Genomic DNA, 16,934 nt, shown 5'->3' with positions numbered 1-16,934 from the left:
CATTGGTGCTCACAAACAAACTGACAAAGGACTATTATTATTCTTACTTCTTAGGTTGGGAGGTTGCGCAGAGAGGTTAAACAACTTGCCTGAGGTCACACAGCCAGGAAGTAGCTGAGCCAGGATCTGAACCCTGGTAGTTAAATTGTAGGTATGGAGTTTAAAATGAATTTCCCATGGAGAGAACCAATAACGTGTAGTTAGAGCTGTATGTAGTCTGAGTTGAACAAATCTGAGCATGAATGAAAGGCCTCAGTTGACATCAGTTACTAACACCGAGAAAGGGGATGAAGGAGGTCCTTCCTAGCCCCGTGTGTGGGGACAGGGTGAGTCAAGATGGTTATAACAGCACCTTGTTGTTTAGAACAGGATTTCTTCAATGGGAATCTGGTATCTCAGTGCCCCTGAGAAGTGGGAGTTACTATCCTATTGTACAGACATGCAGACTGAGGTTCAGAGAGGTTAAGGAGTCACCCAGCCTAGAAGTGCAGCACAGAGGCTCAAACCCAACCTGCAGGTCTCTATATCCCATGCTCTTTCTCTGCGTCTTTCAGCCTGGCTACCAGATTTCAGCATTAGAGAAGAGGGTGGGCCCCACAGGGCCCCACCCCCTGTAATGTACATACAGGGATATACCGGGCTTGAGGCATGATTTGTGCTGGGTACCTTCTGCATGCTAGCTGATGCCCATGTAACGGGTAAAGAAATGAAGTCTCAGCCAGCCAGGAGGGGGCCCAGCTGGGTTCATACAGATCTCTTCCCCCATGTCACCTCCTGGACAGTTATACCTTCCTCTCCTGGACTCTCTCCCACCTAAAACTCCTGCCTCCAAAAACCTAAAATGGGCACAGTGGTACAGGGGGCCCCCCCTAATGTGGAGTCTCCTTCCCTGCTGCTGATGGGCTTACCAGATGCTTACTGATGCCTTAACCAGAAGAGTGATAACCCTGGGCAGTCTCCTGTGAGTCAGGTACCTCCAAGAGTGTTAGAAGGTAGTGCCATTCCACTTGAGTGGGGTCCCCATGCAGGGCCTCCTCTGTACCCCATCCCTGCCATGGAGAGGAGGCCTGTGCTGCTCCCAACCTACCCAGCCAGGGCCTGGGGGACTGGGACTCTGACCCTCAGCTTCATCCTCCCCCCAGAACCCTGACCACAGAGGCCCTTTCCCAGCCATCTCATGTTTGTATTTTTCTCTCTGTTTAGGGCTTTATTTCTCTACAAGGGACCCAGGTGACTGAACTTCTTCCTGGCCCCGAGGACCCAGGAAAGCACCTTTTTGAGATCAGCCCAGGTAGGCCTGAGCACCCTTTAGCTCTGTGCTGGCGCTGGCCCTGGTGACCCCAGTGGGGGTGTCACCGCAGCTCTGGCCTGGGAAGGGCCATCTTTACAACACTCCTCTCTGCACAAAAGTGAGCTCTGTCTCTAGGCACAATTCAGAGATTCGGGTCAAATCTAGACGATATTGTAAATTTGGGGAGAATTTCGAAAACTCAATCAATTATCTAGGTAGTTAGCTTTGATGAGAGGAAAATGTGGATTTTAAAATTCAAAATGAAACAAGAGAGGAAAGCAATCAATGAGGATGCCTTAGAGTGAAGGTCCAAACACAATATCTGAGTCGCATGAAAATAAATCCAAGGAAAACCATGAGCACAGGTTTAGAGCATTAAAATAAGCTCTATCATGAATCCCAGAACAGAAAACTGAGATGTAGGGAAATAATTTAACTCAAAGAACTGCTATTATATTTGCAGTTACAGAGCAGGTTTTTAAAGTTCCCAATTTTAAAATGTGATTCTTACTAAGTCAATGCATCTTGCAAATGAATCAGTCTGTTTACAGACGGGCCAGCTTCTACAGAGAGGTGGCGTTTTACTAAGTTTGACCTATCCTAGAAGCAGAGCCTCAGACAAGGAAGCTGAGTGATTTTCTGGAGAAGAAAGCACATACAACAGGGAAAGGAGCAGGAAGAGGGAAGAGCCAGCAGGGTGTACTAGTGAGCTAGTGCTGACGTGAGCACCGGGGCTCAGCTCCAATGGAAGGATTCAGAGGTGTTTCACCCAAGGAGTGAGAGGGCTGCGGGTCTACCCACCAACTCCCACCAGCCATTCACTGAGAGCTGCTCCATGGGAGGCTGACTCTGGCATTTCCGGCCTGCCCTGCACTTGGCCAAGTTCCCTGCATTCAGAAAAAGTCTTTAGGCAAAGTTGCAGGTACTTAAGGAAAGAGGCCCCCAGTGTGGATGGAAACAAGTGAGTGTTGGGGGGTCTGGGCAGGGCACCAAGAGTGTCAGTTACAGGCAGCTCATCATCACATCCGATCATGCGCCATCTGAACTTTGACTTTCTTCTGGGAAGTCGTGGCTGTGGACCGAGTGTGCCAGGGCCTCACTGGCATCCGTGAGCCAGTACACGTACGGTCCCAAGTGGCAAGGCCACCCAACCACTCTGACGAAGTGACCTGGCCACGGGACAGGTCAGCCCAGGCACAGATCAGCCCAGCAAGCTATGGCACATTAGGAGTGGAAGTGAATGAATCCAAGCCTGGGACAAAGAGTATTCACCTTTGCTCTGTCCATACTGGGAGCTCCAGGACACAGTCTGCAGGTTAAGTGCAGGGAGACCCTCCCAACTGCATGCTCCATGTTGAAAATTCAAGTACCCATGGTTTAATTTGACTATTTCATCTACTGCAGAATCTTGATGCTGAAAGTGCACATTGGAAGGTGGCAACAGAGGGACCCCAGGGTATGGAGTGGAAAATAGAGGCTTGGTTGACTATGGATCAGGAGTAAAGTAGAGAAGGTACCTTCTGCTGAGAAGGTAGAGAAGAAATGACAGAGAGGACTGGCAGGCAGGGCTCCCAGTGTAGGGGAGGAGGAGCTGGATTCATGGAAGGAAGGCTTGGGGGAGTGGCCAGGGGCCTGGGCCTAGGACTTGGGGAGGAGTGAGGTGAGGCCAGAACCAAAAGGTAGAGGTCAATATGCACCACCATAAATTCAGAAAGACCCTGGGCATGTGCCCCAAGGGCCAGATGGGAATGATCACAGGTGTGCATGCTCTTTATCTGGTCAGAGCTGCTTACAAAGATGTCTTGGACTCTGTGGGGGAGAGGACCACTTGCCATGTAAGGTAACGTAATCAACCTTAGGGATGATTGGCCTTAGGATTCTAGGGATTAGAATGTGGACATCTTTGTGGGGCCATTATTCTGCTGCCATAATACTCAAGACATCCCACTAAGGTAAGGGGTACTTCTGTGCCCAGTCTATAAAAAAGGACACTGGGGATTAAAAATAATTGGTCACTTGCCCAACAACACACAGCTGGATGGCAGTGGGGTCAAGACTTGTACCTGGACAACCTGACTTCCAAAGTCCTCCAACACAGGCATCTCGTACACATCTGGTAATTTCCCTACCTGGGCGGGAGAGGTCTAGGGAGGGAATTAAGGCTCCCCACACTCCTTTATCCCAAGCATAGCAATGGCTGTAGCACCAGATGCATGCAGGTTCCAAGCACTGCCTGCCTGTCTCTGTCCTCTTGCCTTTGAACCACTCCTGAAGGCCCGGAACGATGGTGAGGGCAGCTGTGAGACAACTCGGGGAAAGCGGATCAGGTGGTAGGCGGTGAGGGGTCCACACGACCTTTGGGGAGAGCCGAAAAGGGAAGACTTGATCACCTGCACTGGATGCATTTTTCTGGCCCGGGAAAGCCAGGCAGTGGTGCGTGCCGGCCACACCCAGTACCCCAGAGGGAGGGAAACGTGACAACTCTTGGACACGTGACAGAAACACAGGAATGAAAATGCATGAGATCAGTCACATGAATTTTAAGTCATCTGTGCTCTTCAGCGGTATTAAAAAGAATCACAACTTTTCATCAAGATAGAATTTAAAATGAGGAAAAATTATACTGTGAGCGCCATCTAGTGGAGAGACCTGCCAATTCTAAGCCGACTGCGCGTGTCCTCCAGCTCCTCCCCCAGCCAGCCCCCAGCCTTCTCAGCCAGGCAGCACCTCTGACTCTTGACAGACCCCGACAGTCACTGAATAGTGGAGCTGCAGCTTGAGCCAGTTCTAGCCGCAGAAACCTGACCTCCACCGGCACTCCAAGGCTGGCTCCTGGGTCAGGCCTGAAGGAGTCAGGCCCCCGGAAGGGGCTGGGATTCAAGGACCCTGGGTCTCCTTCCCACCTGGACCTCTTCTCCAGCCCCAAGTTGTCTGGCAAAACCCAGCCCTCTCAGCCTTTTGAGAGCTGTCTGCCCTGTGTTGACTTGATCCTGTTGGCCTACCAGGCATCTGGCCATAGGCCAAACACAGGCCTTCCTCCGAATCTACAGGCTAGAAGTAGGAAGGAGAGGCCTGCTGTAGTGCTCTGGACAAAAAGCTGCTAAACTCACAAGATGCTCGTGTTTGGTACCCCGAGTTCGGTGATCCGTAAAGCAGTATAACTCGTTGCTAACATCCTTCTGGTATGAGCCTGATGCTACACAGCCCACTGACTACAGGAATTCAGATGGTAGCCCTAAGTCTTGCTGGCGAGTGACTGCTGGCCTATCATCGCTCCTCTGTTGCTGGGCATATCTTTCCAGAGTCCCCAGTGGCAGGTGGCAGAAGCCAGTTCTGACCAATGTAGGCAACGGGGAAATAGCCAGAAGCTATGGGGCCATGCAGAATCAACCCCCGGGAAGCTGGAGAGGTAGGTGTGGAGAGGGGCAGCAGCAGGGCTGCGCAGACCCCCCAGAGCCGGGAACAGAGAGTGCGAGGGGCTCCGTGCAGGGAGGGCTGCGCCAGGGACGCCGGTGTCTTCAGTCCAGGTGGTGAGGATGGCTCAGGGTCTGAGGTCCGAGTGGCTTTGTCTAGGCCGTGAACCTACCCCTGGTAGGCACAAGGACCCCACTCCTACTCCTGCCAAACTGAACTCAGGTGCTTCCAGGGAAGAGAGAGGAGGTACTCTGCATCAGAGTCCTTGGCTATTTCTCTGGGGGCCAAGTGTCATACTGATCGTGGGTCTTTCTGCAAATCCACACCAAGGCCCCAAGTCTGGGTCCCTTTCCAGGCAGCATTTCCTCCTGGAGGGCGAGGACCCCAGTGTGCAGAACTGAGGATAACCCAGGTGAGATGTGAACGGCTGCCCAGAATCTCAGAGCAGGACGGTGCTGTCTTCTGGAGCAGGAGGAAGATACACAGGGGCTCACACTGCTCTGACATCTGGGCCTGGTTCCCATCGCAGAGCGCCTGTCTGCTTTGGGCCCTGCAGACCCCATTTCTCAAGATAAAGTGCTGGAACCTCTGGTGGGGGACATTGCCCCGTTCAGAGGTCTGGCAGGTACCCTCCCCCTAACATACTGTTTGAGACCCCCACCTACTCCCCAGACACTGGGGGGGCATCCTGCAGGCAACAGGCCTGGGTGGGGATGGCTTTGGGGCCCTGGGTTTTCAGTTCCACCCAGGCATTGGGGGCTGAGGTATGAAGAGAGTGAACAGTAGCACTCTGTGGAAGTTGGGGAGATGGTGGGTTGAACCCAGGTTTGCCAGCAATGCCTCTGCTCCCTAGAGGCAGGCGTCTGCACACAGAAAGGAAGGTTCCAGGGGAGAGAGTCGGAGGCTGAGCCCATGTGCCATCCCACTGTTTGTGCCTGTTCTCTGCGTCTCCCAGCAGGACATGTGTCCCCACAGCACCCAGCTCTGACCAGCTCCCAACCGTCCTCTCCAAAGTCTCCAAAGGGAGAACTGGTCAGAAGCCCGTCCCTGCCACCCAGGGCCTGCTGGTTTCGGACAAGTCACTCAATGTCCCCGTGCCTCCATTTCATCACTTATAACTTGGAGATTATAAAGCCAAGTGCCTTGGGCTTGGTGAGGATGCAGTAAGAGCCCAGAGCCTGGCTCAGCATTGACGGTGATATTTTTTTTCATTCTTCCCTACTCTCTGCAGTCTGTCTGTTTATCCTTATTATTAATGATAACAACACAGTTCCCGCTTAGCTATCACCTGTAAGTTATCAATCCCAATACCATTTGATGCATGCCCCAACAAGGGTATCCACGGGGCTGAGGGCCCAGAGCAGAGGGTGGGGGTGGCTCACCTGGGTGGTTGGGGAAGATTTCACTCGAGCTAAGCCTTGACAGGGAAGGGGAAATGACCCCTGAGCAAACAAGAGAAGATCAGCCCTGGAATGGTCCAGAAGGGAGGAGAGAGTACACAAAGGCACAGAGAGCAGGAGAAGTAGGCTGTGCAGGAGACGTGGTGTGTAGAGGACCACAGTGGAAAAGGAAGGTGGGGGTCTGGCCATAAAGGGCCTTGGATGCTGGACAAAGAGGCTTGGACTTAGCCACTGCACATCTTTAGCAAGCAGGAGGGATGGTTAAAACCAGATTTGTATGTTAGAAGAGCCACTGATGTAGTGATTGGGAGGTGGGGGGATTGCAAGGATCAGGCAGGAGATGAGGTAAACTGCCACTCCTCACTGTCACCCTCTGCCCCGACCCTTGCCCTGGACAGTGTCCATGGAGGAGACCACCCTCCCCTGCCAGAATGCTCACCAGTGAGCGGGATGGGAGGGGGCAACTCAGAAGCTGAACTGATTAAAGTCAAGCTCTAATTCTTCCTGTGTAGTTCCAAGCTCATGTGCCAAGTTCTTTGCAAGGGGATCCTGATCATGCACATGCCTTTGAGGTCTGTTTAGGTGGGTCCCGGACCCAGCCCAGGCTTTCCTGTTGGCTCAGTGGTAAAGAGTTCACCTGCCAATGCAGGAGAGGCGGATTTGATCCCTGGATCGGGAAGAGCCCCTGGAAAAGGAGATGGTAACACACTCCAGTATTTTTGCCTTGGAAATCCCATGGATAGAGAAACCTGAAGGTTACAGTCCACGGGGTCGCAAAGAATCAGACACTACTTAACAACTAAACAACAGCAACGACAGACCCAGCCCAGCCTCTAACTTGCTGGGGGCAGCCAGAGCAGATGTCCTTGGTTTGGTTTCCCCAACTGTAAGATGAGGAGGCCTCCGAGGTGTCTACCTGCCCCAGGAGAGTATCCTTCCACAACCAAGCTTCCCCCAGAAGAATGGGTTCCAGCAATTTCTTAGGGCTGCACTGGGTCTTTGAAGCCTCTCTCAAGCCTTGAGCTTACAGCTAACCATCGTTATTCGCCTGCAGCTTGGAGCAGATAGGAGAACTGCTGCCTGCTATCTCTGCTGCCTGCTATCTCTATGGCCTGACCTTGAAGTAAAGCCAGCACACACAGATCACTCTGTAGAAGTAGACTGATACGGTGCTCCTGACATCCCTGGAGCATCACTCATCTCATTAGCCGCCTCCTGAGCAGGATGCCGAGCTCAGCCTATCTCGGCACCTGGTACCAGCCAGCCAGCGTATCAGCCTGACCCCGTGTGGCCCCGCTGAGTTTGCCTGCGGCGCGCCAGACGATGGGTAATGACTAGAAATGAAATTAGATGAGCAATTCACTCACCACCCCTGAGGGTGGGAGAATCAACAAATACGAGAGTGGTTTCCGGTACTTCCCTGCTTTGTGGTCTAGCCCTCCTGTCTTAACCTCACTTTTCTTTTTTTTTTTTTTTAACCTCACTTTTCTTAACTAAACACCAGACCAGGTACGGGGAACCCCCACTGGTGTTCCTGGAAGTACATGCTCTTGCAGAGGAAGTTACAGTTCATCCCTTTGGCCAAAATCATGTTCTAGAGCAGCCCTGTTCGATAGAAATACAAAGCAAGCCACGTTTGTAATGAAATCGACAATCCCCTGGCTCAGTTACACCAGCTGTATTCCAAGCAGTCACATGTGTCTGGTAGAGCCGTATTGCATGGTGGAGGCCTGGATGAGGAGGCAACTGGATGTCGTGCCTGACAGAGAATAGCTCATTGCTGTTGCTGTTTGGTTGTTAAATCATGTCTGAGTCTTTGTGACCCCAAGGACTGTAGCCCTCCAGGCTCCTCTGTCCATGGGATTTTCCCAGGCAAGAATACTGGAGTGAGTTGCCATTTCCTCCTCCAGGAGATCTTCGAGACCCAGGGATCGAATCAGTGTCTCCTTCTTGGCAGGTGGATTCTTTACTACTGTGTCTCCTGGGAAGCCCAGGTGCTCAACAGGTGCTCCAAAAATGAAGGGGGTGGGGGAGGACGAGCAGAGGGACTGGGGGGAAGCCGAGGTTTTGGAGTCAGATACTGAGATTCACATTTTAGCTCCCCCACTCACTAAAGCCAAGAATTCGGGCCAGTAGCTTACATTCTCTCTGTCTCATTTTCATCTTCTGCTAGTAGAAATAAAACTACCTACTTGGCAAGAAAGCTGTGAACATCAAGTGAACTAAGATATGTGGACGTGCAGAGGACCTGCACTCTCCACCAGCCAGTTCTCTCTCCCCGCCCTCCCTCCCTCCTCTCTTTCTCTTTCTCTCTCTTCTTTCCTTCCTCTCTCCTCTTTCTCTCTCTACCTCCCTTTCTCCCTATCTTTCAACTTCTCTTTTATCTGCCATATACAAGCAAACTTCACATTTCTTTAGTTTGTGGCTTTCAAAACAAATTCCAGTCCTCCAGCAGTTGTTCTCAAGTTTTCCTGTATATCCAAGCCCCTGCAGCGCTCGTCAAAAACCCTGGGTACTAGGCTCATCCCCAAAGTTACAGGTTCCGAGATCTAGGATGGGGCTGGAGGATGTGTTTTTTTAACATGCTCCCAGATAATGCCACTGTTGCTGGCCTGGGATAATTAGACAGTTTGAATGGGAGCTCATGGAAGAAATGGAGAAATTTCATATTTAATGCCCTTAACGGTGCTTTTTCCTGCTTTTTGAAGACAGAGTCCTGCAGTTTTACTTTGCACTAGGCCCCACAATTTATGTACTTGGTCCTGAGCACAGTGGAGGGGCAGTGAGGAGCCCAGAGGCTCTGTTCATGGAGACATGAGTCTGGAATAAAGGAGGTGATGATCTGGCACTGTCCTAGGAGGGTCCAATGCAAGCAAGGCTGAGCTGCTCCACTGTGGAGGGAAAAGGGCTCCAAGGGACTTCACGGCCAGACAATAGATGTGAAATGCTGCAACGCAGGAGCAGGTATAGCTGTGCTTCGTGGGGGCCACAGACAGACCAGGCATGGGGTTTTTTATTTGCTATTTAAATAGCATACTCCCTTGGGCATGGGGATACTCGTGGGATAAGAGGAGACCACTCACAGGCACCCAGGGTCCCCCAAGGTGCAGTGCACACGCCCATCAGCTGCCAGGTCTCCCTCCCAACAGCCACTGGACCATGGTGCCATGCCCCATCCTGGACAAGAAAGTCCATCCCGACATCTTCTTCCCCACAGCCTGATGACCTACCCCATGCACTGGCGCTGTCAACCAAACCAGGGACTGTCGCCACCGTGCTCCACCCTGAGACTCTGCCGGGCATGTGCTCCTGACCCCAGCCCTCCACCAGACTTAGGGAAAGGGGTGGCAGCAGTCACTGGGAGGAAGCAGAGGTGTGCTGCTGGCCCGGGGCACCAGGAGGCAGGGGGTGGCTGAGCATCCCTGGAGGCAGGAGGCTCAGGGGCAGGACCAACCACAGGAGGGCTGAGGTTCCAAGCCCTTGAATACACTCCAGTGGCCCATCAGACCTCACTTACATAATACAAATTTAAAGACAAAATGATTGACAACCTCAAGACAGCCACCAGGAAACACCGAATACCTAGCGCAGGGTCCTTCCCAGGGAGATCCTTTGTACCTGCCCTGATCACAGGCCCCTGAAGCCAGCCCTGACTGTGGGCCTCTGGATGTAAATGCAGGACCTGTCTGTTCTTTTGCACTAGGCTCCAGCCTGTGAATGCAGCCTAACACCTCTTGTTGACCTCTTCTTGCAAATTCACTAGCCCTTGGAGCCTCCAGTCATAAATAAATTCAGTCCACATCTTACCAGTGTCCTTATCCCATCCATAAACTTGGCACCCAGAAGGGGTACGGCTTCTCCAGGGGCTGAGTGTACTCCACCCCTCACGGCCCAGCCCCACGTTCTTTCCGTCCATCCCTGGCCCTGGGTCCAAGGCCATTGCTGCCCTCTGTCCTCTCCTTTCGGTCCTGTTGATAGAAATGCTCCTGAATTTGCTGCAAGTCTCTACTTCTCCCACATCCTAAACTCCTAAGGCAGGGGGTACTTTAAGTGGATCTCCTGGTATCCACAGAGGGCATCAGGGAATGTTGACCTGGGAGGTGCCACCTGCATGCTTGCAAGTCAAGACTGTGGTCCATTAGGTGATAGGACTGAAGCTGTCTCTTGTACGAGCCAATCAGAAAGAACCTTTAGTGGCCCACCCAGGGCTGTCTGCCACCAGGCAGCCCAGCCTGGCTTCCTAAGTGTGTAACACGGTCCTTTCCCCGGTGCACTGGCTCAACTTCACCTCGGCAGGTATGACATTCTTCCTGACTCTCTAACCCACAGCCTTCTGATCTGCACTGTGAAGGCCACCTGCATGGCCTGTGGGGACTCCAGGAAGTGTCGTGCCCTGGTTGGGAGAGGTACGTGGGCCCAGCTCTAGGCTTGCCACTGTCGTCCTTATTCCAGCCAGATGACCCACCTTCTCCCATACTGGGGCTTCTCATTTAAACCTACACTTGCTTCTGTGGTTGCACCTTTCATGCATGATTTGAAAAGTACCCCCTGGTTTTTTACCTTCTTTTCTTTTGTGGGCAGTTATGTTTCTCTCATCAGACTTAGGTCTCCTTAGATGCAAGGATTCACATCTCCAACTTCAGCCCAGTGCTCTGGGTCTGGCCTTGATGGGGAGCCCTGGAGGAGACACGCACAGCTGTGCCAGTATCCTGGGGCAGGAAACAGCTTGGCTAACTCTGAGCCATTCGCTTGGTTAGATCCCAGAGAGCCTTGGCATGTGGACAGTCTTATAAGCAATGAGGAACCACAGGGGAAAGTTATGATCATATTTAGCAACAGTGAAAAGACTGGATTGAGCAGGGGGTAACAAGAGGGACCCAGAACCAGTGTTGCGGGGGTCGGGGTGGGGGGGCGGCAGGCCGTGGTGTGCTATTTTAATAGAGCAGCAGGGACTGCTCAAGTTAGAACCAAGCAGAGGCCAGGAAAATGGAGGATGGCTGGGAGGTGAAATGTTCAGACCTGGTGAGGGACAGGATGTTGGAAGTAGAATCCAGAATGACTGCCGGGTTGATGGCCAACTAAGAAAGGACAGAGGGAGGGAGCAGTAATTCAGGGATAAAGATGATAGAGTCAAAGTGAGGTCCCAGAAACCCAGGCCAGTGACTGTGACACCTGGATTCGATGTTGCAGGGAGCAGGGCTTCTCGAACCCTCAGTTTCGCTTCCATGGCATCTGATGTTCTAGCCCTCCCCCACTGTAAGTGATGCGGTTTCTCCATTCAAGGCCGAGATCAAGGATCTAGGAAGCCGTTCCAGACTCCACACGCTTCCTGCAAACCCCTCCCCACAATGAGTCTCTTTAATGACAGAGTTCAAAAACTGGACCCAGGGACTTCCCTAGTGGCCTAGTGGTTAAGAATCTACCTTGCAATGCAGGGGTTGCTGGTTAGATCCCTGGTCAGAGAGGTAAGATCCCACATGCTGCAGAGCAACTAAGCCCAGATGCCACAACTACTGAGCCTGAGTGTCACAACTAGAGAGTCTGTGCACCACAATGAAAGAGCCTGCATGCTGCGACTATTTTAAGACCCAATACAACCAAATAAATATATATATATATTTTTAAAACAACAGATCCAGAACTTAACTACGTGCACTTGGTCAAGTTGCTGACTTCTCTGTGCCTCAGTTTCCTCATATATAAAATGAGAATAAAGTGTCTATCCTTGGCTTAGGCGTAGGGGTGAAGCAGTTGGATGTGACTATACAGAGGGAGCAGAGGGAGCCTTAGTCTGATGGTATAGTTAAGTATCTTAATGGTGGTGATACTTTCATGTAACTACATGTGTGATAAAACTATATAGACCCCTCGCCCACCTCAGTACACACACACACACACACACACACACACAGACACCAGTGTGTATAACAGCAGAATCTGAATCAGCATTGTGGACTGATTGTGCAAGATCAGTTTCCTGGTTTCAATGGTGGGATGTAGTTATGTAAGATGCTAAAACTTGAGGAGGCTGGGTTTAGAGTGCATGGGACCTTGCTGTACAGTTCCTTGCAATTTCCTGTGAATCTAGAATTATTTCAAAAGAAAACTTTTTTAAAGTGCATATCCCATAGTGTTTTGAGGATATGATAATCTATATCTTAGGACAATGCTAGCCTGTGTTAAGTATTCGGTAAAGTTTAGCAAGTATTATAGCAAGGTGTCTACCATCAAGAAACAAAGGATCAACATATTTTAAAAAGTAGTTAGCAACCTTTTCAAATGATAGTCTCAGTATGTTTTTCCACCTCCAGATATATTTTCAGCCAGAATGTCTCTAAACCTAAATGAATGGGTCCAGCTGTTTATATTAAAAAGTATGACAAATACAGTACTTTCTCCTAATTTTGTGACTTTCTGGCCATTCTATGGTTTACTGATTGATCAACAACCAGGTCCCTTGTTTCTCAGAAGTATTTCAGTTGAAAAAAAAAAAAACCACTGAGAATGTTATTTGAAAATTGGCAAATGTGGTGTTGAGTGGCTCATTTGATACTTCATGACTTCTCCGACACCTGTGTGCGGCACTCCTGCAGCCCTGGTGACTGTTCATGTGTCTGCCCACCTTCTGTATGGCTGCCTCTTGCGTGCCCTGACCCAGAGCAGGTACAGGAACATGATTGCTGACTGATGGAATAGAAGTCCACTCTCAAGGAGACTTGTTAATTCCTTCAAGAGCAACTGGTTATTCCTGGGATAGCAATAGGAGTAAGTTTCCTATATTAACATCTTCCACGAGATACAAGCAACATGAGATTCTTAAAGTCATCTGTTGAGTTCCTTTTTAGAAATAGAAGTGGGAAGGGCACCATACAGTGCATTGGTTCAATCTCCCTGAAACCCAGTGAGTAGACCTTACACTCCCATTGTACAGATGTGGTGAATGAAGCACAGAGGAGTAACTTGCCCAAAGTCACATGACTAGTACAAGATGGAGTCTGAGGTCCATCCTGGGGAGTCCCCCTTCAGGGTCCCATCCTAGGCTGCCAACAGGAGCTGAGGCGGGTGCTGGGCACCACAGCTCTGAGACACGGAGGGGCGCAGACAGAAATTCCTCAGCTAGAGATATGCATACCGGATAGGAAAGGGTGATGTGCAGTATGCTCAGTGCCAGCTCAGAACAAAGATGTAGATAAAATTCTTTATGAGTGATCTCAGCTAGACTAAATCTCTAGATAAATTAGGATGTGGGGAGGAATGTGGCAGGGGATTAGTGGTGGGGAGTTGGATGACCCAGGTCACCTCTGGGAAGCCAAGCCCAGGTACAGAGGCTCCTCTGACGGGGAGCCTTCAGCTTAGGAACTTCTTTAGACGCAGGGCTATTCTTTAGGTCCTTCCTAAACAAGGTGTGGTCCGTGGACCAGCTGCATCAGCATCATCTGGGAGCTTGTTGGACATGGAGATTCTCAGGCCCCACCCAGAACTGCTGAAACAGAATATGGGTTATAGGAATATGTCCTGAGGGATTCATGTCCATGTTAAAATGCAAAGCAATGCTCCCGAGTGAAACAGCACCAATACTACGCAACCCTGGACTACGACCTCCTGGAAGAGGGACTTACAACAGTGCACGCAGGACCTGGTGCTGGGCTTTTCAAGATGTTTGATAAACTAAAATTATGAAAAAGCAGCAACTCAAAAGCAGGAAGGAAGCTGAAAGTGATGGTAGAGAGAGGCAAACAGTGACAAGACACTGAGTCTAGTTCTCAGGCTGCAAGCCAAGCTGTGAACCAGGGCTGATTGCCCATGAGCTGATTCTGGCCCGTAAGACATATTGTGTTTGGCTCATGGAGTATTTTTATGTGCAAACGATTTTACCCATAGATCTCAGGTGGCGCTAATGGTAAAGAACCTGTTTGCCAATGCAGGAGACATAAGAGATGTGGGTTTGATCACTGAGTCAGGAAGATCTCCTGGAGAAGGACTTGGCAACCCACTCCAGTATTCTTAGTTGGTGAATCCCATGGACAGAGGAGCCTGGCTGGCTACAGTTCATAAGGTTGCAAAGAGTTGGACACTAATGAAGCGACTTAGCACGCATGCATTCAATGTAGATTTCTATAGGGTGAAATTGGGGCTGCTTTCCCCCTACAAACAATTAACAGGAGCTCAGTAATAACTGCCCCTTTTGACAGAGCCTGAGTATCCTCTAGTTAGCCAGAATCCCCACCTTTTCCTACTGCCCCATCCCAGCCTTCCTCCCACCCTGATACCTGCTTTTTCGGTACACCTTACCTGTCTGATCTCTCTATAAAAGTTTGAGTCTGTGAACTCTAGTGTAGATAATGAAAAGATGGCTAGAAAATGATAGTTACTGTGTATTGGCTGAATCATTCGATGCCTCTATTTATTTGTCTGTGCAGCTGTAATTTAGGGTGAGGTGTTCCATCACGCTGTCTGAGATTCAGTTCTGGTTCAGCCTCTGCCCAGGTCTGGGGTCCTGAGGGAGTCACATTACCCCTTAAACATCAGTCTCTTCTGTAAAATGGATTCAGTAAAAGCAGCTTTATGTAAAGCATTAAACCTTGTCCCTGGAACATAGTTAGCAGTAGCTGATTAGTAAGATGTTAGTAATTATGGTTGCTAGAGCAAAATAACACACAGGCATGCAGGTGTTTGTTCCCTGCATTGCTGAAATATAGGCATTAGTTATCAACACTTTCTACCAAAAGGCATATAGAATACATAAAATTGTTAATTTCAGTGAAGCTAAATATACATTTCAAATAGAAATTATATGCATATGGAAAGCATGAAATGAAAACATAAACTTATGAAATATAAAGGTTAAAAGTATTACCCTTCTAATAAAAATTATTGGTAGATGAAATTAATAAAATGTTATTCAAAAATAATAAACCAAGCCCTATAAAACAAAGAAAATTTTAATAATAATGAACCCTTGAAATGAAATCACATTATTTGATGTTATTTTTGAATCATGAGCATATTTTGGTGCCCATTTTTTCTAACTGCTATAAAATTTTTGAGGGGATTGTTCTAAACTAAATTTCAAACTAATATTATCCTTTGAGTACTTTATCTTCAAATAATCTTTTTTCTTATTCAGTATTCTAGAGGGGTTTTTTAACTTTTTTTTTGGTTAGCAGGGGCTACATCTTTTAATTGATCATGAGCCCAGTTGTATTTCATAAGAACCATTTCCAGTGTGTCTCACCTTCTGCAGTGTTCTCCTGGGTAGGTGACTCCATGGGTCTGGTGGATGGGTCGCAGGGAACAGCTGTACTTGAAGGCCACTGGTTTAGAAAGTCTTTGAACCAGAATAAGGATTTTTGTTGTGATAGAGGCGCCTTGGTTCTTTTCCCCCTGTGGATTATGGAGGAATAGAAAACCACTTTCTAAATAAGTTTTCCTTACAGGATCCAAACTTCTGTTGAAGCATTTCCCCAAGTGTAAATGATTCTGATTTTTTAAAAACATATCACAAAATACCTGTAGTTCAGTGTGTTTTAAAATCACACTATTCTGGAATACCAGAATGTTAAAAACTGGAGTTACAACCACTAAATAAAACACCCCACCAGATTTGGAAGCTCTTCTCAAGGTCAGTGACACCTTCCTGAGTTCCAAGGGCACGGCTGCCCCTGACACTTTTCTGCAGACTTGCATGAGCGGACACAGAGCCTGGGAGGCTGTGGCTGGGAAAGAAGGGAGGTCATTAGAGAGGTCATCGTTGTCCTCCTGAAATTCACGTCCAGCGGAAGTCTTGGAATGTAGCCTTATTTGCCAATGCAATTAGTTAAGATGAGATCTGGAATAGGGTGCGTCCTAAATTAAATGACGTGTCCTTATGAGAAGAAATCTGGACACACAAGCACTCACAGGGGAGGTCATGTGAGGATGAGGCAGAGACTGGAGCGGTGCAGCTACAAGCCAGGGAAGGCCAAGGATTCCGCACGATGCCAGAACTAGCAGAGAGGCATGGACAGCCTTCCCTAGGGCCTGCAGAGAGGAGCATGGCCCTGCCAACACCTCCATTTTGGACTTCTAGCCTCCCAAACTCTAAGGGAACAGATTTCTGTTGTTGCAAGCACCCAGTTAGTGGCAATTGTTGACAGTAGCCCTGGCAAACTGGGACAGTCATGCAGTTAGGAGTGAGGTGGCCAGAGCAATGGTCCTTTGGCAGCAGGACTGACTTTCACTGGCCTGGAGAATTCAGCCTACGTTCTTAAGGCCCCCAACCCCAAAAACCTGGCTTACCTCCCTCCTCTTCTCCCCAGAGGGTCCCCCATCCTCCTGCACAGCCCCTCCATCTGAGCAGCCTGCTGCCCCAATTATGGCCCTTCATTTGCTCTATCTGTGGCACTGCCTGGTCACTTCCAAATGCTGCCAGTGGTCCAGAGGGAAGAACAGAGCCCCAGGAGCCCCAGAGGACTCCCGGGAGAGGAATGGCTTCTTCCTGGCTGTGCACTAGCCTTGAACAGTCACCTCATCTCCTGAGCCTCATTGGATGGTGGCAGTAATGACCCTGATGGGCCTTGGCAGGAATGCAGGATGCAGCGGTACATCATCTGCGCTCCTACACGTGAGGGCCCTCTCCCACCCCCAGGGCAGGAATGATGAGAATCCGGGCATCCTGGAGAGCTAGGTCTTTTCTGACAGACCACGGCAGTGCTGGAGCAGGTGGGCCCCAGAACACACCTGCAGTGGGGGGTGCCTTCTTCTGCAAGCCGCTGTCTTCATCACACACACACACACACACACACACACACACACGCAGGCCGGGCTGAGTCGGGCAGGGGGCTCGGGTC

The 16,934-nt window shown here is 49.8% G+C and overlaps 1 protein-coding gene across 9 annotated transcripts in view; it reads left to right on the top strand.

Annotated features, from left to right (window-relative positions):
* The window catches only part of ARHGAP22 (Rho GTPase activating protein 22), a 176,708-nt gene that overhangs the window by 71,157 nt on the left and 88,617 nt on the right, over positions 1–16,934 (top strand). For 8 of the 9 annotated variants that reach the window (XM_043926933.1, XM_043926935.1, XM_043926932.1 and 5 more), the window contains one exon: positions 1,204–1,291. The exons of the other annotated variant lie outside the window; for it this stretch is intronic. In XM_043926933.1, the coding sequence (XP_043782868.1) occupies positions 1,204–1,291 (88 nt within the window). The remainder of the gene's footprint in view (positions 1–1,203; positions 1,292–16,934) is intronic. 9 annotated transcript variants of the gene reach the window in all.

This window comes from Cervus elaphus, chromosome 15, assembly GCF_910594005.1.
Source record: "Cervus elaphus chromosome 15, mCerEla1.1, whole genome shotgun sequence".
In the NCBI taxonomy this organism is placed as follows: Eukaryota; Metazoa; Chordata; class Mammalia; order Artiodactyla; family Cervidae; genus Cervus; species Cervus elaphus.
Note: the sequence above shows the minus strand (reverse complement) of the source record. Positions and strands in the feature narration are given on the sequence as shown.